The 27676-nt window shown below is 39.4% G+C and overlaps 1 protein-coding gene and 1 pseudogene across 19 annotated transcripts in view; one reads left to right on the top strand and one right to left on the bottom strand.

Annotated features, from left to right (window-relative positions):
- Positions 1-4112: 4112 nt before the first annotated feature.
- CREM (cAMP responsive element modulator) overlaps positions 4113-27676 on the top strand; it is a 72408-nt gene continuing 48844 nt past the window's right edge. For 4 of the 19 annotated variants that reach the window (XM_027591914.2, XM_027591904.2, XM_027591901.2 and 1 more), the window contains exons 1-3: positions 4113-4324; positions 13906-14006; positions 23924-24047. In XM_027591914.2, coding sequence (XP_027447715.1) covers positions 13963-14006; positions 23924-24047 — 168 coding nt within the window. In that variant the 5' untranslated portion in view covers positions 4113-4324; positions 13906-13962. Of the gene's footprint in view, positions 4325-4400; positions 4728-5899; positions 5974-7830; positions 7871-13905; positions 14007-23923; positions 24048-27676 lie in introns of those variants that run through there. The other 15 variants (XM_027591913.1, XM_027591909.1, XM_027591898.2 and 12 more) reach the window with 12 other exon arrangements.
- LOC113923310 lies at positions 27385-27534 on the bottom strand (annotated as a pseudogene).

The raw sequence follows: 27676 nt of genomic DNA, 5'->3' as shown, positions 1-27676 counted from the left end.
GCACGACCCCAGTCACTGGTAATAGTGGGAATGAGAAGGAAAGGATGGATGCAAATTCCCGTGTTAGCATAGGGCCTAGAACATAGCAAACACTTCAAATTATAACTCAAATGGATCCTCAATGCTATAAGTAAAGAATGACCAAAATGACTCCAAGGTTTAGAGGCAGGATGACTGAGAACTGAAAAGTGCCGGTAACATTGTTGAAACAAAAAACCAAGGTTCAAGAATGGAGAGGGAAGATGATATAGGTAGTTCTGAATCTGTTGAGTTGAAAATGATCATGGGCCATGCAAGTGGAAACTTCTATCAGGTGGTTGGAAATATGATTTGGTGCTAGGAAAAGAAGTTGGGAGGTTGGGGTATAACTTTAAGAATTTTCTTTTCAATAGAAATGAGAATGATGAGGGGCGCCTGGGTGGCTCAGTCGTTAAGCGTCTGTCTTCGGCTTGGGTCATGATCCTAGGGTCCTGGGATTGAGCCCCGCATAGGGCTCCCTGCTCAGTGGGAAGCCTGCTTCTCCCTCTCCCGCTCCCCCTGCTTGTGTTCCTTCTCTCGCTGTGTCTCTCTGTCAAATAAATAAATAAAATCTTAAAAAAAAAAAAGAAATGAGAATGATGAAATAACTAAGGAGGACAATGTAGAAGAAGATGATTAAGAGCAGAAAATTCAGAACTATCTACATTAGGGAAGCAAAGATGAGTGAAACCAGGAGAGCCAAATGTCATGGAAACTCAGGTAGGAGACATTAAGAAGGTAGGATTAATTAGGAAAAGAGGTCAAGGAGGATGAAGAATAAAAAAAAAATTGCAGATTCTGTAATCAGAAAGCGGTCTGGGCCAGTAGGGGGTTGGGGGGATTGGAGAGGGTAAAAATCAAATAGCCAGGAAATAAGAAATGAGTAGGTGGTAAGGAAGTGGATTTGGCAAGTGCCTTCTTTCTTGAAAAGTTTGATAGTAAGAGATGGAACAAAAGGCATATGGGCAAAAAATGTAATATGAATGTGCATCCTAGAGCTGGCAACTCTGTAGCCTTCCTAGTGGGAGAAGCAGTGTCAACAGTTTTCAAGTAGAGGCAAGATACGAATACATTTTCAGGGAGAGAAGGAGCCAAGAGGAAGAAAGAGAATAAAGGTATAAGACAGCTGATATGGGAAAGAAATGACACCTATCTTACAACTGGATTTAGAAAGGAAAGGAGGAAGGTGTTCCTCCTCTCCCCTTAAAGGAAGGGATGATTTGAGATATTTTGATGTGAAGGGAGAGTATATGGGTGTGACTGACAGCCTGTGTTTTCTCAGGAAAGTAGGCGATCTAGTTGTCCCTCCTCAACAGAGAAACATTGCCTAGCTGAGGAACCCAAAGACCAGGACACTGGAGCAATATAAAAATAGCTAGCTTTCCCACCCGTTTCAAGTTTTTATTTAAATTCTAGTTAGTTAACATACATGGTAAAATTGGTTTCAGGTGTAGAATTTAGTGATTCATTACTTAGGTATAACACCCAGTGCTCCTCATAAGTGCCCTTCCTTAATACCCACCATCCATTTTGGCTAGATTTTTTATTGAGCACATACTTTATGGTGGCTACTTTATTTAATCTTTATAACAATGCCAAGGAGTAGATACTATTATTCTTTCCATTTCAAAAATTTATGCCTTCCTAACCTGCTCTTCTTTACCCCTGATATCCCATTTTAAAATTTTTTATCTTTATCATAGGTAATGAGAAAGTGAAAAATCAGTTATTGGCATTTCTAATCAAATGTTTGAATTATTTGCAAAGGATAACCCTGAGAGGCAGGTGATTTGTCCTCAGAGCTCAAGTTTCTTGATGCCCCCACCCCCCCAGAGATATCTACATCCTAATCCCTGTAACCTGTGAACACATCAGATTACATGGCAAAGGGAAATTAAGGTTATAGATAGAATTAAGGTTGTTAATCAGCTGATTTTGATATAGGAAGATTATCCTGGATTATCAGGGTGGGCCCAACGTATTCACAAGGTTTTAATAAGTAAAAGAGGGAAGTGAGAGACACAATCATAGAGATGGCAGCCTGAGAAAGACTCAACCAGCTGTTGCTGGCTTTGAAGATGGAGGAAAAGGGCCATCAACCAAGGAATTGTGGGTGGTCTCTAGAAGATGAAAAATGCAAGGAAATAGACTCTTCCCTGGAGCTGACAACTCTTGATTTTAGCCCAATGAGATGTGTATTGGACTTTTGGCCTATAGGACTGTCATAATAAATACGTGTTTTAAGTAACTAAGTTTGTGGTGATTTGTCATAGCAGCAATAGGAAACTGCAGGTACCTTTCCAGCTCTTATGTCATGCCCTTTCTCTTCAGACCCCAGGTACTCTTCCCCTACTCTCAAGGATTTGACAGTTACATCTTAGTGTTTTGTTGATTTACCACTTATATCTTAAGTCCTTTATCTAATAGATTCTATGTAAAGAGTGTGTACTTTGTTAAAGAAGTTTAGCAACAAACAGGTGGAGAGCAATGTTTTGGGGAAAGTGAATGATCACAATTTCCACTCAATTCTTGGAGCTAAAAATCTACTCATCCTGCACTGGTCAACCTGGACCACAGTGAATGGTAAGATTTTGAGTGTTTGATAATCGTTTTTTATTCTCTTACCTTCTAAGGACCCCTTTTTTCCTGAGCTAAAATGAGTTGTATTATTTACATATAAATATTCTGTGCCAGCCTTGTTTAATCACATACACGAAAAGGACTTGGCTGTTTTTTAAATTTAATTTTGTTAACTTGCTAATGTTCCTCATTAAGAAATTAATATTTACAAGCGGTGGAGATGAGCATGGTCTACTACATTGCAAGGAGGAACTTCAGAATTCTGCTTATGTCAAAAGGGGAAGTGAACTCACTGGATTTTTATTCTCTTATCTCTGCTAGTGTACATTACAGCTGGAAGTAGTTCAGGTTGGCCAAAATCAGGGACTGAAGAGAGTTCAGAATTTTCTCCCACTCTACAGAGATCCTAATATTTCACAAATCTTCCCTTCTCTACCTGCACTACGTTGATGTTTTTATTCTTTCTCTGCAACTTTTCAAGTGGTGTCCTTCACATTGGTTTCCCGCATGACACATTCCCGAGTACTATAAAGTTGGGTGGTAATAATTGTTTGAATTCCTTTTTCCTGAACGTAAAGAGGCTTATCTTTAGGCTACAAAGCCTCCCTTTCGGAGGGCTGAGTATGCATAAATGGGTTCCTAGTGTACAGCGGGTCAGAAACGTTCCGCTTACTGGGAAGCCCTCGGTTTCCACTGGCTGAAGACTAAACTTTCCTCTTTACCAGGCAGGAATTTTTGCTTTTCACCAAAAGCCCTCCTTTCCTGTCACATCTCCAAGTGGGGACTCTATCGCTGTTTGCCCACGACCCTGACGCACAAAGTCACTGGGGAAGCAGCAGCAGGCTGGGAACAAGGACAGCCAGTTGGACTTCCCTGAAGGCTCAAGTCCAGAGGGATACCGGGACCTACAAGCGTTTTTCAGGATGACAGACACTGCAGGAGCGCGGGGGTGGGGATGCCCCAGGGGTCCGCTCGGCAGCCCTAAGGCTCCGCAGGACGTGCCCTTGGCCGGGAAAGACCCACAAAGCTCGGGACCTCAGCTTGGGTTGGGACTGGAGCCCCCTAGCCGGCAGTCTAGAGAATAAGCGACCTCGAGATAGAAGCGACAGCGACCGCCGTTAGCTTTGCTTGCAGCTAACTAGCCTTCCGCCGCGCGCGCAGCGGCGCCGCTTCCGGTTTCCAGGCCGCCCCACAGGCCCAGCCCTGGACTCGGTCTTCCTACCCCCGCAGCCCAGTTCCTCCTCCCGGCCCCGCCCCCTGCCCCGGTCCTCCTCTCCACGCTGAGGCCTCGCCTTGCCCCGCCTCCCCACCGCTTAGGCCCCGCCCTCTGGTCCCTCATTCCCCCCTCCCCTCCCCCGTTCCATTTAATTGTTGGATTGTCAGCGCTGCACTCCCGCTGGCGGCCGGCAGGGGGCAGAGTTCGAGCTTGGATTTTTTTTTTTTTCCCCCGCCGGGCGTCCCCGGGGAGGCAGTCGCGGAGTGGGGGAGGGGAGGGGAGGGGAGGGGAGGGGAGGGCGGGGCGCGAGGACGCGGTTCGGTCGGCTGCTGCGCTACTTTTTGTACCGGCTCGGCGGGGAGGTCGCGGCTGCCGCATCAGAGCTGACGTGGGGGCGACGTGGGGCCGCCGCCGGCGCCGGGTTGCTGGGCGGCGGTCGGGCTCGTCGTCTCCACCTCCTCCCGTCCGTAATCAGTGACGAGGTCCGCTACGTAAATCCCATCGCGGCGGGTAAGTGGCGCGCCGGCCCCGGACCCAGAGACCTCGGAGCCGGCGACGCGGCGCAGGAGGCGGAGGCAGGAGGTGGAGCGGAGCCGGGTCGAAGGGTCGGGGGCGTCGGGGCCCCGGAGCGGGGGCGCGGGGGCCCCGGGGCCGAGGGGAGAGCGGGAGCTGCGCGGCCGGGGGTGCCGACCCCGGGGCTTCCCCGCGGCGCGGCAGCCGCTCCCGTCTCCTGCTCCGCTCGCGGATTGCCTTCGGGGTGGTGGCAGAGCTCTCCCGAGCGGGAAGCGGGCTCCTCTGCTCTCCCTCTCTGACTCCTTTTGAACTTGGTACAAGTTGGACAAGTCTTTCGGAAAAAGCCATATTGCTCTGATGAGTGTGGTCCTCCCTCTTTGAGAAGAAAAAGAAACGAGAAGTAAGGACGTTGGTTTTATTTACCGCAGCCGACGATTAGTAGCACCTTTATCTCAATTTTATGTATTCCGTTTAGATATAAATCAGCGTTAACCCATTTCTTCTCCGAAACATGAGTCGGGGACACCTATGTTGAGTCACTTTAGTCCCCAGACACGACAGAGCTGATCAAATAGTGCGAAGACTTTTATAATAGCTGCGAAGAAGGAACAAAACCGTGACAGCTGATAGAAATTGCAGTCTCTCTTGTTCTTTACTTTTGATTTGTGCCTTTTTAGAACCCACCTAGCAATGTTCCCAGAACATGCTGAATAGGGAATAGACACATTATTCAGCATAGTTCTTTATCCTCCTGTCTATTGCGCGTATACCAGATCCCTAACTTTAAAATCGCCGAGACGTTTCCTGCACGGCGCTTAGTAAAGCAGCTGTCAATTTACGATCAAATTTTCAGCACTTCTGACTTAGAGGATCAGCCTGAAGGTCTGACTAAAACCGAGAGCCCCTTTTAACAGTACCTCTTAGGTATGTAACTTCTTAAAATTTCCTCCTTTCAAGCCTAATTTGGCGGGCTGATGAGAGTGCAGCCACCTTCCCTTTAAATAAATATAAACCTAGATGCACGGCGGTAGAGGTCCGGTATGAAAATTGTATTAGATTACATTAATAATTCACGTTCTCTGTTTTTTTTCCTTTGGGTACCACATTTTTCTCCTACTCTTGGTCCTATTTTTGGATAACAGCCTGCTTTCCCTTCATAGTTTTTAAATCTTTGAACTTTTTTCTCCCAAGGAAGTTAAATTGCAGAGTGTTTTGGCCAATAAAAGCTAAGTATTAAAAAAATAATGTTTAAAGAACTGCTTAGTGATCCAGATACAACTTTTAGAAAGATATTTATGGGTTTGATCCTGAATGAGTGAACACTTAAAGCGTTGTCGTATTAAGTGTTGATAATTACACAAACATTTTTGGTATGAATCTATAAGTAGATCAGTGTAAGCAGATGCTTTCCCAGTGACTTGCTGGTCAACCTGGAATCATTTTGGTGAGTGTGAAGTTGTAATTACACTGATGTTTTGTGTACATATCTTGTAAGAGTATATGAATAAATTTTTATTGGATGTATAAACACAGAGGAGCTCTTCAGTCTTTGTTTTTGCTTTTTCCTGGAAGGTAAATGAAATTTGCTTCTACTGATGAATTCAAGAAACTCCAGACTCCATAGACCACTTTAGTTTCCTACTGAGGCAAGTTATTGCATGATTAAAAGGTGAAATCTTTTTTAGAAGTCCATGAAAAGTAGGGAAGAGGTTCAGGTTATAAATACACATAAGGAATCCTGACTGAAACTTGACCAGTAGGTACATATTTCTGATCTGTTTTCCCTAACTTGATATTCTCTGCAAGTTAATATTGGGCCAGAAAATTGAGCCAGGTTTATTGTTGATGTAGTAGGCCATTGGAAAGCACTCAAATGTCCTGTTCCATTTAGATAGACTTTAAAAGTAAAACTGAGCAATGCAAACACTTCACAGCTGAACCACTGATATTTTGACGTGCAGTCAACATTGGTCATTAAGGAAGTAAGCCTGAAATGTCTTTGAATTCTGTTAAGTATTTCTACTTTACTGAACTAATGGATTCCATATATAAAAGTCAACTTTGAGAAGTTACTGTACATTGAATGCAATTTTAACATTATCAGTACAGATAGATCATAAAAGTAAAAATTTCAGGGGTTATGTTTTTTATCCATTACACACAGGTAGAAATAAACATTTTAAATCATTTTGTTAATTTCCTTTTAAAGAATATTTAAGGTTTTTAAAATACTTTCTACCATGAGAACTGTTTAATAAAGAGTACACTGTTTGTAAGAGTAAATCCTTTCACTCATGGGTTTTCTTTTTCTAACGTGTTAGGATATCCAGTAGAGAATAAGAGGGAATGAAAAGGAAAACTTAAGGATAACACTAGTGGGATTTTATCTTGATACTACTCATGAAGACAACTTGAGTCTTACTGGTATAATTCTGTTACAGTGAAGTTTAAAAATTACAACATCTATCTTGCATATCTTTTTTTTTTTTAATCTTGCACATCTTTTGATTGGCTTTCCCAGGAGTGTTAGAGAAAATTGTTGGCAAGGGGTATATAAAACAGTTTTGAAGAAAAACATAGGCTAGGAAGTTATGTGGGAGTTTTGCTTAAAGACTGATGGAATAACTGTCTGACTGGTAAGGGAGGATACTTGCCTCTTAGAAAACCTTACTAGCAGCTTTTTTGTGAGGCTCTTTTGAAGCACCCAGTTCTCCCAAAGTGGGAATCGTCTTCACGTGTATTTTCTGAACAGTGATACAGCCAGACCCATTAAATGTCGGTCGTGTGAAATACTAATGACGGAGCTCGTGTGATTCTGATAATTTGAGAATTTCCCAAAACCAGTTTTTTTCAAAGTTATCTTCTTGAAGCTCTTTTTTTTTTTTTTAACACAGCGGACTTAAAATTAGACCATCCTAACTCGTGTCATAGTTGTTTGTTTTTTTTTAAGATTTTATTTATTTGACAGAGACACAGTGAAAGAGGGCACACAAGCAGGGGGAAGCGGCGGGCAGAGGGAGAAGCAGGCTCCCCGCTGAGGAGGGAGCCCATCCCAGGACTCTGGGATCATGACCTGAGCCGAAGCAGACGCCTAACGACTGAGACACCCAGGCGCCTCCGTGTCATACAGTTTTGTTCATAATCTCAAATAACCTCAGGTTTTTTCATTGATAGCACAAAAATTATTTTTTTGCTTTGAAATGTCTTAAAGTGGAATTTATATTCTAACATTGATATTATAAAAGCTTCTAGCTCAGGTATTGGAGAAACTGAATCATGCATAAAGACCTATGATACTGTATATGGACAGTTGGGATGCTTTCACTCCTTTTAAAATTGATGGAGGTGTTAAAATTAACCTATTTAAGCATGTTTCTGGACTTAGAGAGGTAGCAGTTTTGTTCATATACACACAATAGGACCAATCTAGGTAAGTATAATAACGTTGAAATTCATTTCTCTGAACTTTAGCTAATTCAAGTGTCTTATCTACTCTTTTCCAGATTTATTAGTTAATAGTTACTAGAGTTGTACTTTGTGTAGGTAAGTGTTTTGAAATGTACTTAAAATGCAGTAATGAAATAACAATATGAACAGGAAAACCCAGCAATGACTCTAGTCAAGCAAATAACCCACAGAAGATTTTAAATTTTGTTTCCTTCCATGAAGTGGTGGTGGTGGTGGTGGAGAGGGTGGTATTTGGAGAGGTGGAGATAGGCCATGATTATTTGAATTTTATTTTTCATTTCCTCCTTACCAGCCAGTTTTGCTGTTCATTGACTGTGAAATAGCCAAAAGCAGGTGCCAGGTGGAGAATCAGTTGAGAAAGAGAGGCTGAAATAGTTAATCCTTTGGTGATTTTTATAAAGCGTTAAGATTTCTTAAATAATAGGTATCTGAGGCAATTAAATTGGAGTGGCCTTGACTCTATTAAAAGCCACCTGATTTTCTATATGATTCATGTTTAATTAAAGACGTTATTTGCAAGTGTCTCAATTATTTATAAGTACTGCTTCTGGCTACTTCTGTTTTTACACAACAGTATAAAGAATGTTATTTGAAAGTTATTCTAACTTTGTTTCACAATCATTACAAAACTAAAAGTGGTATAATTTCCTGTCACTACTCTCCCACTTTGTTTCTCCTGTACTCCTCTCCTTCGCGTAAAATGCAGAGTAAGCATAGGCTCATCCCTGCCAACTTCAGGTATTTGGCTCTTTGGAATTACTTCTCTCTTCTACCCAGCCCTGCCTTCTCCCTAGTTTTTTAATTGATGTGATTGAAAAGAACAGCTCTATATGCACTTCATATTCTTTCAAACCTTATCGCTATTGTTATTTAAATCATGATTGACTCTGAAGATTACTTTCTCAAGGAACTAAAACCTTGCTTCATCCCGGAACCAGAGAAACAGATACACTTTCCTGTGGTCTCTTTCTCTTCCTGCTTCCATGAGAGGTGTATCGCCTTCTATTCCACATTCTTTCCTTTTTATTTTGACTATTCTAATTGCAACGTGGGGTTTTTTTGGTTGTTTTGTTTTTGTTTTTGTTTCCCCCCACCCTTCCTGCAAAAACTATCTCAATGCATAGTTTACAATTTCCATTTTTGGGTTCTTGAAAGTAGAGCAAGAACTTAGGTTGTTTTGCAAGTGTCTTTGTAAAGAACTCGACATATTTGTCATATTTCCCCAACATTTTATAGTTCTTTCCAACTGTAATATCTAGCCCCAAAGCAGGATTTTTAAAAAGCAGCCTGCCTTTGTCTTTTCAAAGCAATCAATTTAGTTCTCAAAGAAGCTGCTCTTTAAATCTATTTAATAATTGGGGCGCCAGTCGTTAAGCGTCTGCCTTCGGCTCGGGTCATGATCTCAGGGTCCTGGGATCGAGCCCCGTGTTGGGCTCCCGGCTCCGCGGGAAGCCTGCTTCTCCCCCAAATCTAGCCCCAAAGCAGGATTTTTAAAAGCAGCCTGCCTTTGTCTTTCCAAAGCAATCAATTTAGTTCTCACAGAAGCTGCTCTTTAAATCTATTTAATAATTGGGGCTCAGTCGTTAAGCGTCTGCCTTCGGCTCGGGTCATGATCTCAGGGTCCTGGGATCGAGCCCCGTGTCGGGCTCCCTGCTCCGCGGGAAGCCTGCTTCTCCCTCTCCCACTCCCCGTGCTTGTGTTCCTGCTCTTGCGGTCTCTCTCTCTCTCAAATAAATAAAATCTTTAAAAAAATAAATCTAATAATTTAACATTCTATTTTTAACAATTCCAAATTTAGTAAGTGTAGCTGGCATAATCAAGTTAGGTGATAAATATGACTAACTCTTGCTAAGCATCCACCACAGCTGTTAGAAACAGAAGTGCTTGGGAACACTAGAGAATGACTATGGGCATTAGCTATACTGTAGGTTTTATAGAAGAAATGGAGAACATTGGTTCATACAGAGTTGGCTGGGGACAAGCAAGTTGGTTAGGTAAGCTTTTATATTCTAGTAAAGTTGCCCAAGAAGTTTGATTCTTTTTTTTTTTTTAAGATTTTATTTATTTATTTGTCAGAGAGAGAACAGGCAGGGGGAGATGGAGAAATAGGCACCCTGCTGAGCAAGGAGCTGGATGCAGGGCTTGATCCCAGGACCCTGGGATCATGACCTGAGCCGAAGGCAGACACTTAACCAACTGAGCCACCCAGGCTGCCCCTAATCAATGTGTTCTAAATACCTGTTATAGAGAGCTCTATATTAAAGGATACTTGATAACAATGAAATTAATTGAATCTGTATGCCAGAGGGTGAATAGAGCAACACACAGATGAAGAGTAAGGTGAATGCCAGGTGTGATTTTGGTATTTAAACCTAATATATGATAGAAAATTTTTACCAGTGTGATAAATGGCTTTTCTCCAGATACAGCACAGAAATTCACATATAGGCAAAAGAATTTGGAACTCGTTTTTCTCTCTTAGTATAAGCTCTTATTTGCCTATAATAAACTAATCTAAGATATGCCTTTCCACTCTAAAAGAGAAAGTTTCCTTAGCAGATAGGTCTTTAAAAAAAAATTTTTTTTTAAAATTGGTAGTATCCAGGACATTACATCAGTATCCTTTGTGATTTTAGGCATAAGGAGATCAGCTTAAAAATTATAACCTCAGACTGTATTATGAAATATGATGAATTCAAGGGGTATTATGTTTTAGGCTAAATAGAATACATATTGTAATTAGCTTAGTATGAGAACATATTAGGACATTTGAGCTCTTAACTGTTCAGGTGTTTGTGTATGTGGGAGTGGAGGACCCTAAGTCAATCCTTGTCTACCAAAGAGTAGCATGTTCTAGGACATTAAAACCAGATTTGGATGAGATCAATAGTATAAAAAGCAGCTGAGTTTTTCAAAGTATGCACAGCTTAAACTTTAGTAAAATGGGATCTCCTGCTTTACAAATCCACACAAGGTAATTTTGAACCTGGAAAATTAATGTAATGGAAAGGATTGGTATACCTTACAATTTGAATGCTTTTACAACAAACTTTATTAAGCCTCTACCAAGTACCTCAAACTATAATGCTCAGAACTTTGGCTATTTATTAAGGCAAGGGGTCTGTTGGAGGATTTTGAATAAGGAAATAAATAGCATGTTTGGATTTTGTATTTTGAATAGAGTGTTGTGGTCTAGTGGAGTAGACTAAGAGAGGTTGAGAGAGGTTTGAGTGAAGTGAAGTTATTATAGGGAGAGACGAATTGCTTTATAGAGAGGCAGTTATTGCTTTAATCTTGTCAAATAATCAGTTTCAGAACTAAAGCAGTGTCAGATGATGGAGAGAATGGAGCAGAGTCAGACAGGAGATAAAATTATTGAGGCTAAGTTAGGTAGTGGTTGGTCTTTGCTTATATTCCAAGCACAGTTGGACATTTTGTGTTTGTTATTACATTTTCTCCTTACAAAAAGATCTCCATTTGACAGAGAAGAATGCTTGGAAGATTTTATTATTGTTGAGATCACATAGCTAATAAAGGATAGAACTCAGGGCAGGGTAACACCCAGCTCAGCTTCCAATGCCAGTGCTTTTTACTTCTTTTTTTTTTTTTAAAGATTTTATTTATTTATTTGACAGAGAGAGAGAGGGAGCACAAGCAGGGAGAGTGGGAGAGGGAGAAGCAGGCTTCTTGCTGAGTAGGGAGCCTAACGCGGGGCTTGATCCCAGGACCCTGGGATCATGACCTGAGCCGAAGGCAGATGCTTAACAACTGAGCCACCCAGGCGCCCCAATGCCAATGCTTTTTATACCATACACTATTGCTACCACTAGACCACGTTGTCTCCTCAGGAATTGAGGACATGGGAAGTGGGGAATGAAGGGAGAGGAAAACTCCCAGATGGGGTGACTGAGTCGGTGTTGATGTCACTCACTGAGATAAGAGTACCGCAAGAGGAGAGATGCAGAGTGAGGGCGTTGAGGTTAGATTTGAACATTTGGGGCTTGAAGATCTGTGAGCAAACCATTAAGAGATACCTAATAGGCAGATGCAGATGGGCTGGAGCTCAGGAGAGAGAAGTCTAGACTGCAGATGAGATCTGAGACTGATCAAGTGAGGACGAAGTAGCCTAGGGAGCCTCTGTGTGTGTGTGGGGGGGGATTTTTGTGACGGGAAGCCTGGGAATACCTTTAAAGAGTAGGCAAAGAAGATTGAGGACAAAGGTACTGGATAATTTGGAAGAAAAGCATGAACACAGTGTTTCAAAGAGTTCAAGCAGCAGAAAATTTGGTAATTTGCTGTAGGGATATAAGGAAGATAGGGACTAGAAAGCTTTCTTTTAGATTTGGCAAGCAGACAATCAACTCGTGATGACTTCTTAGAGAGTAGTTGCGATGAAATCATTCTTTGATAAGCCTGAGTCAGAATCAGTTTTGTCTGATGGTCATTATTCTGGTATGAGACTAGTCATTTTCCCTTTTGACATCTTGTGGCTGTGGTGGCTGGAAGCTGGTGCTTCCTTCAATGCTGATTGCCTCTGGGAAGAGCAAGTGGATAGCTGTTACTGGACTTCAGTGCATACCTTTTGCTACTTTATGAATTTTGGACCATAAGAATGTATTACTCATTCAAAAATTAAACAAAATGGTATTTCCAAGAGAAATATAGAAATTAGAGTTAATTCTCTTTTTATGTGGTGCCAAGATCATTATTATTCAAATACTATTATCAGTGTTCTTTGTTTAAATGTCTGTCTCATTAAATTGCAATCTGGAGAGTGGGGACATTTTATTATCTGTCTCTTCTGTGCTGTTCCCCGCCCTCTAGGCTATGCAATTTTTATGGAAGATTAGATATCCCAATGTAAAACACCAGTAGATTATAACAGAATAAGGTTTAATCCAAAGGAATGGCACCATCCTTGCTTTTTGTTTGTGTTGTAGGTAGCCTGGTTCAAATGTCCTACCATCTCCCGTAGTCCTTATGCTGGGAGATGGGGGGACAGAGGGACGGTAGCTATAACCATTGTCCTCGTGCCCTTAGGCAAACCTGCTGGCTCAGTTTTTTGTTTTTGTTTTTGTTTTTTTTTTGAGGTTTTTATTTATTTGATAGCACAAGTAGGCAGAGTGGCAGGCAGAGGGAGAGTGAGAAACAGGCTCTCCGCTGAGCAGGGAACCTGACGTGGGGCTGGATCCCAGGACCCTGGGATCCTGACCTGAGCCAAAGGCAGATGCTTAACCGACTGAGCCACCCAGGCGCCCCACCTACTGGCTCAGTTTTTAAAATGACTAGGATGGTATGACACCATTTTAGAGGGGCCACTTAGGAGGGAACTCTGAAAGCAGTATGTCTGTGGCTAAGCCCCACCATTGCTGGCAAAGATGCCTAGAAGACCCTTAGGGCTGTGCACATTTATCCTTTCCACCTCAACAGTGAATTAAGGGCTCCCAGTTCCTTTGTCTTTTTTCTTTGCCAATTTTACTTCATTCAGCTCATCAAATATATATTTTTAAAAGATATTAGTAAAAAAATGGGGTTTAATTGCTAGAGTGTCAAAAACAGCTTTTTAAGTGGACAATAGATTTTTGGAGGAGATTTTAAGGGAACTGTTAATATTTTGTTTGGGATTAAAATTCTTTGACAAAAGCCTTTTTGAATTTAAGGTAAATAAAAAATGGTTGACAAATTTGTTGCAGTGGAATGAAATTTAAGAAAATGATAAAAGAAAACGATAAATTCACTCAGTTTATTAAGTGATCATTATTTTAAAATAGAGCTGATACCATTAGCTATATGTAGTGTATATTCAATGATTCAGACAGCACTGCTTTCTCAAAGGAGGAAGTAACCTGATAAATAGCACATGATTTACGTTTTTTGAATTTTTTCTTCTAGAAGATAAGAAAATTGCAAAGAAGTAAGATTGGAAAAAAAATACAGAGTTTTAACTTCCTAGTCTGTTTTCTCAGTTTTGTAGAAATTAGGGTATTCTGGGGGGTATTCTGGTGTAGTTTGGAGAGATTTTATTTGTTTATTTACTTATTTATTTTTGAGTTTTTTTTTTTTTTAATGAAATTTGTGATCTCCCAATTCAACTGTACTTTTTCCTGCAGGATAAATAAAGAAGAAAACGGAGAAGGAACAAAGCATTGATTACAAATGTCTTAATAATGAACAAATGTGGAAGGAAAAAATATATTAAGACAAATCTAAGGTAGGTGGATATATGTTTTTCTGTTCTTTTGAAAGTTCTGCTTAGAGAGTTAAAAGTTAAACTAATGGGTAAGTGAATGATACATATGTAGAGAGAGAGAGACATGTATCCATAAATGTATATATGTGTATGTATGTGTATATATGGTCGTAAGATAAATGTACCCAGCGTGGTCAACTATTCAACTGAAGTGTTCACCTTCTACCCTGTACCCTGTGAAGCAATGGAGGGGAGAAGTGGACGTTAACATTCAGCTTGTGTTGCATGCTGGCCTTTTTATTTAGAAAGGAGACCATACGTAAGGATGTGGACAGAGTTTTAGTTTTCTTCCCTTCTTGCCTTTAAGTTATGCTTGTTTCTAATGTAAAACAGAACATTGTCCTTATCAATTTTTTACAAAAATCCAGATAGAATTTTTCAAGTTTTCTTTTGGCTACTTTCAGAGACATTCTGGTTTATTAGTTGGATCTAGCTTTAAAAAGAAAATAAATTTTCTATGACTTTTTTTGTAAAACTATTTATAAATAAAGAATAGAAACAACTAATAATTTTTCCTTTCGCATCTGGATTCTATTTTTAAAATTTTACAAGGGCAAATATAGTTGCTTTACAGTGTAGTTTGTCTTTGCAAATGGGATACAATTAAGATTTTAGAAGTTTGTTAGTTAATTGAACACTTTAATTATAATTAGGAAACTGCCCTTGCCTTATTTTTCATTTAGATAGATTTAGCCTGTATTTCTCTCTCTTTGTTTTCTCTCGTCTTTTAAGAACACTTTCCTAGGTACCAACGATAGCATTCCTTTAAAATGTTTTCTTCTCATTTTTTTCTTCTAGTTATTTATCTTATATGTTCTTGACACATAGGGATGCCTAAATAACTTTGGTCATTAGTTGCCTCAGTATTTCTATAATTGTAAATATAATTTTATGAATATATTCCTTTGTATTTATTTCTTGAAGGTGTATAATGGGTTGTCTACCTATTTTGTTGTACTGTACAAACAGTACTGTACTGTTATACTTCAGTGTTTTGAGGAGTTATTGCAGTATGACATAGATGTTCTATTAAAGTTCTAGAAAATAACAGAGTAAGCAAACACAGTTCTACCCCTCTAAAAGTAGTTCAACCTAGAAGTCTTTGAAAATTGTGCTAATGGATGGATCCTATTATTTTAAAACATGGCTATCTTAACATTTTATTAAACTGAATCCTAATATATTTAGAACATATTGGGATAACATTTATTTCTCTATCAAAGAAGAAAATGATTTGCTAAATAATATAAAGAAGATTTCAGAAGAAATATTTAACCTTCATAAGAAAAGAATATTGCTACTACTGTTAATCATTTATAAGTTTAAATATGCCCATTTTGGTGATTTTTATCTGTTTTTTTAGATTTGTGGAACCAAATATTTGCCAGTATTTTGCTTGCTGTTAGTTTATAGTGTTTAATGGACTTTTTGTTTTTGTTTTAGTTTTTTTATTGCTTCATCTTATATGTCTTTATTTTTAAATATTTTATAACATTACTAATTGGTCTTTCTAATAAGGGTTACTGTTTAAGATTAAAGTATTGCTCAATTAATTTATAGATTATTAACTTTAAACATTTGATATAGAAAGTGAGATTTTGGGGCACCTGGGTGGCTCAGTCGTTAAGCGTCTGCCTTCGGCTCAGGTCATGATCCCAGGGTCCTGGGATCGAGTTCTGCATCGGTCTCCCTGCTTGGGAAGCCTGCTTCTCCCTCTCCCACTCTCCCTGCTTGTGTTCCCTCTCTCGCTGTCTCTCTCTCTCTCTGTTAAAAAATAAAATCTTAAAAAAAAAAAGTGAGATTTTGGGGAACATATTCTTGGATACATCTCTTCGGTTTTAACTGTAAGATACATGGTGAACAGTGAAGGACTGTAATGGATTTTTCTCTTATACTTCATAAATGAATTCTGTCTGGACTAACTGAGTCTGATTTTCAGGTGTTGGTGTTGTATGTATATCATTTACACTGAGTTCTGGGTCCTAAATCTCCCACTGAAATACTGTTTGAAAATGCCTAGTATAGTGCTTGACCCATGTTGAACATTTAATTCTTAGTTGAACCTTCTTCCCTGAGTCCTGCCCTAGGGTTGGTTCTTAGTGGGTTTAAGAGGTTTGTACTAGAAAGCAGTTGGATATTGATCAGTAGAATAAACAGGCTTGAAAATGATAGGGTATATATTTTAAATAGATAGCACTGGCTTACTCTTCTGTAGATGATTTTTACCTTCAAATACATTGATTTTACTTTACTTACTATTTTTAAAAAATATTCTTTTTTTTTTTAAAGTAATCTCTGCATCCAATGTGGGGCTCGCACTCATGAGCCTGAGATCAAGAGTCGCGTGCTTCACCAACTGAGCCAGCCAGGCACCCCTCAAATAAATTGATTTTAGTATCAAACTTGTACTGAATGACATGTACTGGTCACTATACTAGGCACTCTAGAAGAATACAAATGGTATAAAATTAGAGTCCCTACATACTAGTGTGAAAGACAAAGCATATCTGGATGAAGATTGTAACAATAGTTGCAGCATAGTCAAAAGCACATCTTTATTATAAAATGCTGTCTAAACTGGAATACTCAGGGCCCTGGCTGTGGAAGGAACCCTAGAGTTCACAAGACCTCTTGTTCACTGTCTGTCATGCTATCTATTATGTGCCCTGTAGAAAGTCACTTAATCTCTCTAAACCTTATTTTTTTATCATTTTAGTGACATCTGACAGTTGCATAGTCTTCCCAAATAGTTGATTAGTTGGTTTATTTAACAATTATGGTAGGTTCTGTACTAGGCACTGGCAATACTTTGAAATATAAGATGTAATCCCTGTCCCTGAGTTGCTTACACTAGTGTTAGTACTTTGTGAATAAATGTATTATATGCTAGACAAGTGTTATAATGGAAGTATTGCATAAAATGCTTTGGGAACTCAGAACAGAATAACTAATTCTGTCCAAGGCTATTAGAATAGGCTTTTGAGAATGGTGTCCTTCAGCCAGGCCTTGAAAAACTTGTAGGAATTTGCCTGTTAGACAAAGAAGGGGGGAAGGGCAGTTCAGGAAGAGAGAAGAACAGATATAAAAGATTAGAACTGAGGGCATAGGATGTGTATTTGAAAGAATTGGCTTATGAGGAGGCCAGAATGCAGAATGTGGGAAGAAAGGAGTGACTGAAAATGAGGCCATAAAAGTAAAATAGGGTCACATTGTGAAAGAGATTGAATGGCAGTTTGGTTTGGTAATTGAGAATATGGACTTTGGAAAAAGATCTTAGTTCAGAACCTGGCTATGCCACTCTGATCAGATCAGATTGTTGGTAAGATTAAGTTCTTAACCTCCTTATGGAGGTTACCTCATTATCTCTAAAAGAAGAACTAAGTATCCTGATCTTATAAAGTTGTTAAGGATTAAAGCCAGTAGGCTTTTACCACATGGTAAGCACCAACAAATGGTTGTTGTGGTTATGATTATTGTAAGAAGTTTGAATTTTATCCTACTGTCAGTAGAGGGCTACTGAAGTGTTTTAAGCCAAAATGTATGCTTGAGAAAGAGACTTGTTAGCATGGATTGGAATAGGGAGATTGAGCAGTGGTGAAGAAGGGACTAACTTGTTCTTTAGTAATTAGAGTCATCACACTTGGTATTGATGCTGTAGGGAATGAAGGGGGGGTGTTAGAGATGACACCCAGGTTGTCACCTGATGGATGGTGGAGCTGCATTTCCTGAGGTAAGAAACTCAGAGCAGGAACACATTTGTGGACAAAGAAGGAGGAGATTAGTCTGGACCCACTGAGTTTGAGGTACCTGTAGGGCACCTATTTGGAGATGATAGATAGCATTTGAATATATGATTTTGGAATTCAGGAGAGACCTGTGGGCTGGAGATCTAGATTTGAGAGTGATAAGCCTGAAGCTGGTGTTTGAAACTAGAGAAATGGATGACAATGCACAAAGGGAAATTTGAGAGTGAGGTGAAAAGGCTAAACAGAGCCCTGAAGACATGCAGTGTGAAAGTTGACATTGAGTAGGAGAAGGAATTAGCAAAGGAGCTTGTGGAGGAGTTGTCAAAGAATGGGATGAGACCGTAAGATGCAATATGATGACATGACGAAGGAAGATGCCAACAGTTTTGAATACTGCTGAGGGATCAAGCCAGATAGGACTTAAAATGAACATTAGATTTAGTGACAAATTCGTTATCTTTACTAGAGAAATTTAGTGAAGCAGAAGCCAGTTTAGGGTTGTCTAGGAGTAGATTGGAGATAAAGAAATGGATATAGTGTTGGTAATTCTTTAATGTAGTTTAGCAGTGAGGAAGAAGAGAGGTTCAAGACAATAGCTAGAAAAGGACTTTGGTGGATTGTGTGTGTGTGTGTGTGTGTGTGTGTGTGAGATTGAAGAGACTTGAACCTAAATCTTGATAAGAGGAGACCATTGGACGGGGGGAAGGGTAATTGATAATATAGTTGCCTTGAAGAGGGATCCAGAGCACAGATAAAAGAATTTAAGAGAGGCAAGATAAAATGGTGGGTGTAGACATAAGTGGGTTTGTTGATTTGGTGGCAGGAAATTGAACGAGTTCTCATCTGAACAGGAGGCAAGTCCTTACATTGAGTGTAGGGTAGTAGGTGGGCTCGGAGATTTGAGAAGAGGGAGAAAAATTTGGAAGGGTTGTAGAGAATGGAAGAGTAAGTTCACTAGGGAAATAGTATGATTGCTGCCTATTTGAGGTTAAAAGCCATGAATTCAATAGGCTTAATAGTACTGTTTTATAATTTTATGCAGTATTGTTCATCAGCCTTGGTGAAGGCAAAGAGGAGGTAGAATTGGTTTTATCTGAGATTGGTATTTACCAGGCAGATACAACAGAAAAACAAGGGACAGGAGAACTTAGGGTATTGGGAAACCATAATTAAAATGAGAAACCATGGATTCTAAGTTGAATAGGATGGGATTTGAAGAAAATGGGAGGCTGATGGGAAGAGAAAGTGGTCTGGAGATGTCAGTGTGGTAGAACAGCAGGTGTGATATGAGTAATCGAGGGTGGATGTAAGTTGGGAAGGTAGGATATTGTAGTCAGAGTGGGATGTCAGGATTAATTATTTCAGAGGTGGAGCAGTTTGGGACACAGATTATGTCCAGTGTATGACCAGCTAAGTAGATGGCAGTGGAGTAGAGAAAGTCTTGGACTGAGGCATCAGGGTGAGGCAGGGGTCCTTCCTTTGAATGTTGAACATAACCAAATAGTGGAGAGGAAAGCTTTTTTATTTTTTATTTTTTTAAAGATTTATTTATTTGAGAGAGAGAGAGAGAGCGTGCACGTGTGTATGAGCAGCAGTGGCGGGGGGTGGGGTGGGGGGAGAGAATCTCAAGCGGACTCCCCACTGAAGGTGGAGCCCAATGCAGAGCTCAATCTCACAACCCTGAGATCATGACCTGAGCCGAAATCAAGAGTCAGACGCTTAACTGACTGAGCCCCCCAGACACTCCGGACAGGAAAGCTTTTAAGTCAGGTGTCAAAATCTTCAGTTTACATCCTGGATGTAAGTAGAAAATAATTATTGTATGGATGAATATAGGATGGTATACCTGAGAACTTTGGGCTTTAACAGAACAGGGGTTTCTGCAAAGGCACAGAGGAGGAACAGCTGAGAAATGGTAGTGGGAATCAAGAGGGTACTAGGTCAACATTCTGATTCTGATTAGGTCCGGGAAGACAAGCTGCTATCTACTGAGGGGCTGAGGTGGGGGCTGAAGTTCCAGATAGCACGTCGCAAGGGCTTGGAAGGAGAATAGGAACAGGAGTAAGCAACTGAATTACGGGGGGAAAGGAAGCACTAATTATGAGAGGGACAATGAAGTATGGGAAGAGCTTACATTTTTGACAGTGACTGGGGAGGTAGGAATGTGAGGTGTTAATGGATGTGATTCTGGCATGGGTGAAGGGTCATCATGGCTTAGTTTAGTTTAGTCATGGCTTATAGGGAGGCCAAGTGTGATGTGTAGTCTTTAGAATGGATGGCAGCAATCATGAGGAGTAGCAACTCAGCAGCTTGGTCCAGTGTTGGGATAGGAGGTTATAGTAGCTGATGCCACATGTGGCAGGAAGGATGAATGGGGGTGGCTGCTGACCTTCAATTCTGCTTTTCTTTACTAGGAGGCTCCAGGTCTCATGGCATCCTGATTTGGCTGATACTTAGCTCTGTGGGTTTTTGTCGCTAATCTGGTGCCAGCTCGTATATGGACACATGCTTGTAGCTTGTTGCTTTGGTGCTTGAGTGGGTAGTGATGCTCTTGAATAAAAGAAATAGAAGGGAGGGGGCAGGCATCTGAAAACTAGATTGAGATGCTTTAAAGGAGGGGAGTGTGCACAAATACAGACTTGGGAGTCATCTGCATATAGGATTGAAGAAGCTGTAGTATATAGATTGAAGAAAGGAAAGGGCAAAGGGTTGGGCTCTGGGAAGTACCCAGGAGAAAATGGGAGCAATTAAGGTGATTACTTGGCATAATGCCTGACAAAACACTTTCATGTGTGAAACATATTGAAATATTAATAACTTATGAAATCTTTCATTATATATATATATATGTATATATATATAATATACATAATCTATTATACCTCAAAAAAATGAGTCCTAGTTTAGGGTGACCCTTTTAAGCATTCGAGCTTTTTTTTTGATGAAAGTCTTTCTGGATTCTATTATGTGTATCCCTCTTTCCTTAAAGTATACTGAGTATAATTAACCTCAAGTTGATGACTCATGATAGTTATTATAAATATCACTATTGAATTTTAACTCATATTTTTCAGTTTCTTGAATGTAAAGAACTTGGCAACTTTACCTTGTATGGATCCAAATTACTGCACACTTGTGATTCTTGATCTGCTTATTATATTCTATATTCTCCCTCCATCCCTGCCATTGTCAGCTGTTACTTCTTATATCTAATATATTTGGAAACCAGATAAATGAGAATTGTATTTGAAATGAAAATGAATGGGTTTAAAGTATAGTCTAGGAGAGGTTCTCTTTGCTTTAGAAGTTTTAGTATATAGGCTTTAGGCCATTTGTTTTGCGTATTAACAGGTAACTTTGGCTTATTATTCAGTTGTTGACTGAATTCTACATGGGTATCAAATGGTTGAAATGTTATACGGTATAGATTGACAAAATACACACCGAAGGACCTAGAGTAGAGGAGACATCTGAGTGAGGTGGACTTTTTTTTCCTCTCTATAGCTTTATTTATTCATTTTTTAAAGATTTATTTATTTATTTTAGAGTGAGAGAGAGAGAGAGCACAAGCAGGGGGAGGGACAGAAGGAGACGGAAAGCAGACTTCCCTTTCAGCAGGGAGCCCGACACAGGGCTCGATCTCAGGACCCTGAGATCATGACCAGAGCTGAAACCAAGAGTCGATGCCCAACCGACCTAGCCGCCCAGGTGCCCTCTGTCTAGAGCTTTAAAAGCTATTCTTTCTCTGATCCCATCCGACCTTTCTAGCCCTGCTTTGCCTCCTCCTCACTGAACCTAAGTAGGCTCCCCTGGCACCTAGATTCTCTACTACAATCTGCTATTCTGTTTTCCAGCCACACTCTATACTTCCCTTGCTCTCATAGTTCTCTTTTCCTCTTCTACCTGGTGAAATTCTTCTCATTGTTCAGTATATGTTTATATGGCCCCATCCTCAGGTAGATGTAATCATTACTTCCTATGTTTCCCAAAGTATTTTATGCATAACATCCTTTACACAATTTAAGAAGTTACTTTACATGTGTTCCTTATGGGTCTACCTGATAGAATTTACCAATAAGCTAAGTTTTTCCTAAATTTTAATATACATCAGAATCTCTTGGATATAAAAAAAATTAGATGCCCCAGAAAGTTTGATTCAGTAGATTTGGGGTTGAGCCGGGAATCTGCTCCCCGCCTCCCCCAACAAGTAATTTCTGATGGAAGTCGTCCAAAGACCAATTAATGAATGAATTCCTTCAGGGCAAGGGCTACAAATTACCCACTTTTGTATTTTGGGGGCCTGTCATGTAGATGGTGCTAAATAAATGTTTCTAAAATGAATAGTTTAGTGGGGAAGGCCTTCTAGCATAGTGTTTTGAGTTGAGACTCAAGTTCTTGGCAGAGCTCTTAAGAGAACTTTAAAAAAGTGTAAGAAATAGCATAAGACAACATTTCTCAAGTTGTTTCCAGAACACGACTTTTAAGACATGCCTTGTGGAAAAAGAGTTTTTGGTGGTCAGATACTTTTGGAAAATGCTTCCTATTGGATCTGCACCTTCCACCTTCTGAAGGCCCACTAGCATATTCAGGCTTCTGAGTTCTGCAGCAAAGAAAACCTTTAACCCCAGATATTTAGAACTTTTTCACTGTTTCCCCCACCCTCTTTTTTAGATAATACCTTTTCATAACCTGCAGAACTAAATGTTCTGAGGTATTCTGTTTGGGAACTGTTCACATAAGCAAACGTAGAGCCAGAAGAATTGGCAGTTTATGCAGGGTGATCTATACTTGCCTAGGCTGTTCTAGAAAATAAGAGAGATAAAGGAACTGGGGAATAGTAAGGGAAAGACATTTTTTTTATAGTAGACTAGATTTTTATCATTTATAATTGCTCTAAATTGTCATGTTCTAAGTTTTGAAATGATTTTCAATAGAAGTAACTTAAGTGCAGTATAAATGGGTGTGAGAATGGAAGGCTTGGATTCAGATAATGACTATTGAAATGCAAAAGAAGGTAGTAAAGTGCAAGACATGGATGAAAGCTTTGTAGGATCTGGTAACTAAATCTGAAAGAAGGATTTGGATATTTTAATACAAAGTTCTAAGGGGCTTGCATACTTTTTGGCTATATAGTTAGACTACTAAAGTGAGAAAAACACACTGTATCATTGATAGTTGAAAATAACAGCAGGGAGAATAGTTCCTGTGAGTTTTTAATGTTTGATTTTGTTTATTTTGTTTGTAGTTTGTATTTCTTCTAGTAGGATAAAATTTATTATAATATGGTTTATCTTATATATAGAAATAGAAATCATTAACTTAAATTGATATCATAGACAAAATTATGTCAAAATTTTTCCGGAAAAATTAGATTCTCTTCTTTAACGAAATGGGAAGCTGTAGGACATGTGGTCAACTCTGCATGATTCAGTTTGAGAGGCTTGTTTATCAGAAACTGGTTAGTGCTGGCAAAGCTAGACATATCTTTATATTATGCATTTAATTTACACTGGGGAAATTCTTTGATACTATATATTATGAAACAGGTATCAAAGGCCTTGAGAGTCATAGAATATTTATACTTCATGTAAAATAGAAAGCCTACTTTTTTCACTCATTTATACGGAAGGGCTTAAAATAATTATTAAGGAGACTTTATTATAAGATTAACATTTTTTTAATTTTAATTTTTTAAAAGAGTATTTCTTTATTTATTTGACAGAGCGAGAGACAGCGAGAGAGGGAACACAAGCAGGGGGAGTGGGAGAGGGAGAAGCAGGCTTCCCACTGAGCAGAGAGCCTGACGTGGGGCTCGATCCCAGGACTCTGAGATCGTGACCCAAGCCGAAGGCAGTCGCTTAACCCACTGAGCCACCCAGGCGCCCCAAGATTAACATTTTTTTTTTAATAAGTTAATTCCCGTAAAACATTTTGCAGTGCTTCCTGCAATGGTAATGTTCATATCTGGTGAGCAGAGTTAGTTTGGAGAGTTAGGACTCTGCTACTGAACATATTTCTTGAAAAATAAGGTAGTACAATTGATGACAGAAATGAATATCAGAAAGCTAAGTAAAAGCAGAGAAATCTTTCAGATAGGGCCTTAATACTTCTTCCTTTTTATTGTCTTTTCAGACAAATGACCATGGAAACAATTGAATCTCAGCAGGATGGAAGTGTAACAGATTCTGTGGCAGAGAGCGAATCTGCTCATATGCAGACCCAGACTGGTCAAAATTCAGTCCCTACTTTAGCTCAGGTAAATTTAATGTAGGCGGTAGGCAGGCACTGATGAAAGTGAAACTATATGGAAATAAGTTATGTGCAGATTCTGTTTTCTTGAAGTTGATTTTAAGTTTCCCCTGTTGCCTGGTTATCAGCCATTCTTACTGATTTGATTTCAAAGAGAAGATACGTATTTTAGTTACTTTGCCTTGTAAGGGACACTTTGCAATGTTCCCTCTACCACCACTGCTATGCAAAAGGAAAAACAAAAACCTGCCCGCAATATGTGATCCTCAAATTATTGTTTCACAAGGTTGGTAATTCCAAGTTGGTATAGTCTTAGATTCTTAGCTGGAAGTACTATAGAAATCTTACATTTGCCTAGTATATATTTGGTTTGATCTTCACTGTCTTTTTAGTTAGGTCTTTGAATTGGTTTCATATAGAGACGACCAGTATGAGTTAGTGCCTGATTTTTAGCTCCTAAAATTTATTTCTGAGATATCTGTAAAAGTATGTCGTAAAAAACAAACACATTCGTTTATTTAGATCATCACATATTTTTTGAGTGCCTACTGGCTGTCGGCACTACTTAGATACATGGGGAAATGTAGTTTTGGGCCTTCAATATCTCATGGTTTAGTAGGGAAGACAGGTAATTGAATGATAGCTCCAATAATATAAGAAGTGCTATAAAATGTTAGGTACAAATGACTAAGGCTTACAGAGGAGAGAGCAGCCAGGTGACGAGGAGTACTTTATGGAGGATTGTGCTTTTGAGCTAGATGTAAAGGGTGAATAGGAGTTTGCCACGTGGACAAGGATAGGGAAGCATATTCTAGGCCAGGGAGGAGTGTTTGCAGAGGCACAAAGCCAGAGTGTTGGGGAACAATGGATAGAAGGACTAACTGGAGCCTAGCGTCTGGGCTGGGAAGTTGAGCTGGTAAACATAAGCAGAGGTTGTATACATTTGAGAGTGTAGAGTATTCTGGATTCTAGATATTCTTGAAGCACAATGTTCCCTGTGTTTAGAACACTAGTATTTGTGTGGACTGTGTGGAGGTTGGATTGGAAGTCAGCCAGCCAGTAGTGGAGACACCTTTTGTGTGGAGTCATGGTAGTGTGGGATACAGTGCAGTGGTGAGATTTTTATAGTGTCTTGAAGGGAGGATAGAGAGGACACCCAGGATGGCTGACTGGAGGCCCAGGGGGTACCAGGGACTTCCTGGGTTGTCTCAGGCCAGACAGGTTCCTGTGAGGTCTCTTCTTCCCTAGACTGGGCCCCAAGCACCCAGCCTGCTTTTCTTTCCTCCTTCAAGCTCCTAACACCTACTCACTCCCTGGGGGTTTTCTCACAAGTGTTCTGTGGAGCTGCATCTCCCTGGCAACACCATTCTTTGTTACCCTGGAATACAGGCATGCAGACCTTTCCTATTTGGTGTGTGTGTGGGGGGGGGCAGCCTTTTTCTTATTAAAAAATGTATGTTCATTGTAGAAAATTAACAAAATATATATTATTATAAAGAAGAAAATAAAAACTATCCATAATCTTAACATCCAGAGATTTAATTAACATTTAGTTAACATTTTGGTGTATATCTTTAACCTTAGGGTCTTTATGAAAAGAATACAATACACATACATTTTTTCATAAATTTGTGATCTTCTAGAGTTTTTATCACTACGATTCCTGATCTTTAATTCAGCCCTTCTTTTCCAAAGTGGTAGTTGAAAGCAAATCTTCCTTTTGCCTTCCCTTCCCTTCCCTTTAGGTCCCTTCTAACTGGCTCCCTTCCTTTTAGGTCCTGGCTGACTGACCCTCACATAGCCTTCCCTCCCTCTTCTGGGCCTGCACAGTCAAAACAGTACATCTCCATTATCTAAAAATGATAATTTGCAGTCCTGAGGACCTTCAGCCTGGGTGACACCCAACTCTGTGAGCATCAGTCAGAAGTTACTAAAGAGTTCAAGTAATAAGAAATCTGAAAAATAACCTTGGATTTATGAGAGTTTGGAATCGAATAGGAGTCCAGTGAATAGAAACTAGATTTTCATAGATTAGAAAAGAAATAAGAGGGAGAGGAGGTAGAAATGGAAGTATAGATTCTTCAAGAAGTTTTTCTGTGAAATAATAGAGAAAGATGAATCTGTGAGACAAAGGGGTGAGGACAGGAGTGTGGCAAAGTGGAGTGTTTTGAGGAAAATGGAGAGAGAGAGACATGAGAAAGCTGAATCAGATGTAGGAAAAAATCTGTAGTTTGTATTTATAATGCTTACTTTAAAAATCTCAACTAATCAAATGTTGGTATTTATTAAATCTGGATAGCAAGTTCATGGACTTCCTAGCGTATTTTATTTTCTACATATCTTAAAGATCTGATCAAAGGATAAACTATGGTTTTTATCTTTCACATATTAGGAATGTTGAGAGATTAAGAAGTACTCTGTGTGCTGATTCATTGATTACTTTGGTTAACTAAGAGTTATCCTCTATGCCATGCATAGATCATGATTTTTGAAGAATTAGGACAAATTCTTAGCAGGCAGAATTTTCTAAACATAATTAGATTCTAAACAATTAGGTTCTTGTAATGCTGAAGCTGTTCATTTGTGAGTATTCATTATGATGTGTTATTATATGATAGAAGCATTAGGAAATCAGATTGAAATCTTTATTGAAACTATAATGTATGCTAAAAGTGACTGACTCTTCTGAATAATTCTGGGTGCCCTTGTATGCTTGCCACTTGTTTCATTTTTTTCAAAGAGGACTGTTTGGTATGGGTAGGAATTTATAACACTTAATTTCCTTTTTACATGGTCAAATTATCATTAACTAGTGTGGGAACAAAGGGTGTGACCAAAAGATCCAGTCAGTTTGATCCTTTGCATCTGGTCATTTGATAGTAGTTGTTTTGAGTACCATGGCCTTTCCAAACCTTCTGCCCATCAGGGTTGCCAAAATAATCACATTCAGGAAGATCTGACAACTTGAGCCTGCTCTTGTCCCTCAGGCCTCCGTGTGCACCAAGGAAGGCTAGAGTTTTAAGTTTCTAGTTTTTCTGTTTTACAACTTCCCAAATATAAATGAAATCTTTCCCTTCTCCCTGTAGTCAAAAGTAAATAGAAGTCACAGTGGTGATAATGTCAAAGAGCTGAAAGCAGGAGTTGCCATAAACAGATCCTGGGGGTGGCAAATAATTGAGGTTAAATTGTGACTTGGCTTTCTTCTTGCCTGAGATATTTTTTATGTTGATTTATTTTTAATTGAAGCTGCTTTCTTGTTTGTTAAGTGTATGTGTTGCTATGTAAGACTAGTTTCCATCCCCCTCTGCCCCTGGAAAAACTTGGTAATAAGTTGGAGAGTTTATTTTAAATGACCAAGCCAGGAGGAAACCCTGTCCAAAAGCCAAAATGGTGAAAAGCAAAATTACTATATATATATTACTGTATATACAAGTAGTTTTAAAATAGCCACATATCTTCTGCACTTGATCTTAGCCAAAAGGCCGAGAAGCAATAGCCACGTATCTTCTGGAGATAACATCTTTAAATGGGTAATGGGAAGTTGAACTTTCTTTTAAAATGTAGGATTTTAAACATATACAAGGTAGAATAATGCTATGTATATAAATTTGTATATACATAAACTTGATAATTACT

The sequence above is a fragment of the Zalophus californianus genome, chromosome 9 (assembly GCF_009762305.2).
Source record: "Zalophus californianus isolate mZalCal1 chromosome 9, mZalCal1.pri.v2, whole genome shotgun sequence".
Classification (NCBI taxonomy): Eukaryota; Metazoa; Chordata; class Mammalia; order Carnivora; family Otariidae; genus Zalophus; species Zalophus californianus.
Note: the sequence above shows the minus strand (reverse complement) of the source record. Positions and strands in the feature narration are given on the sequence as shown.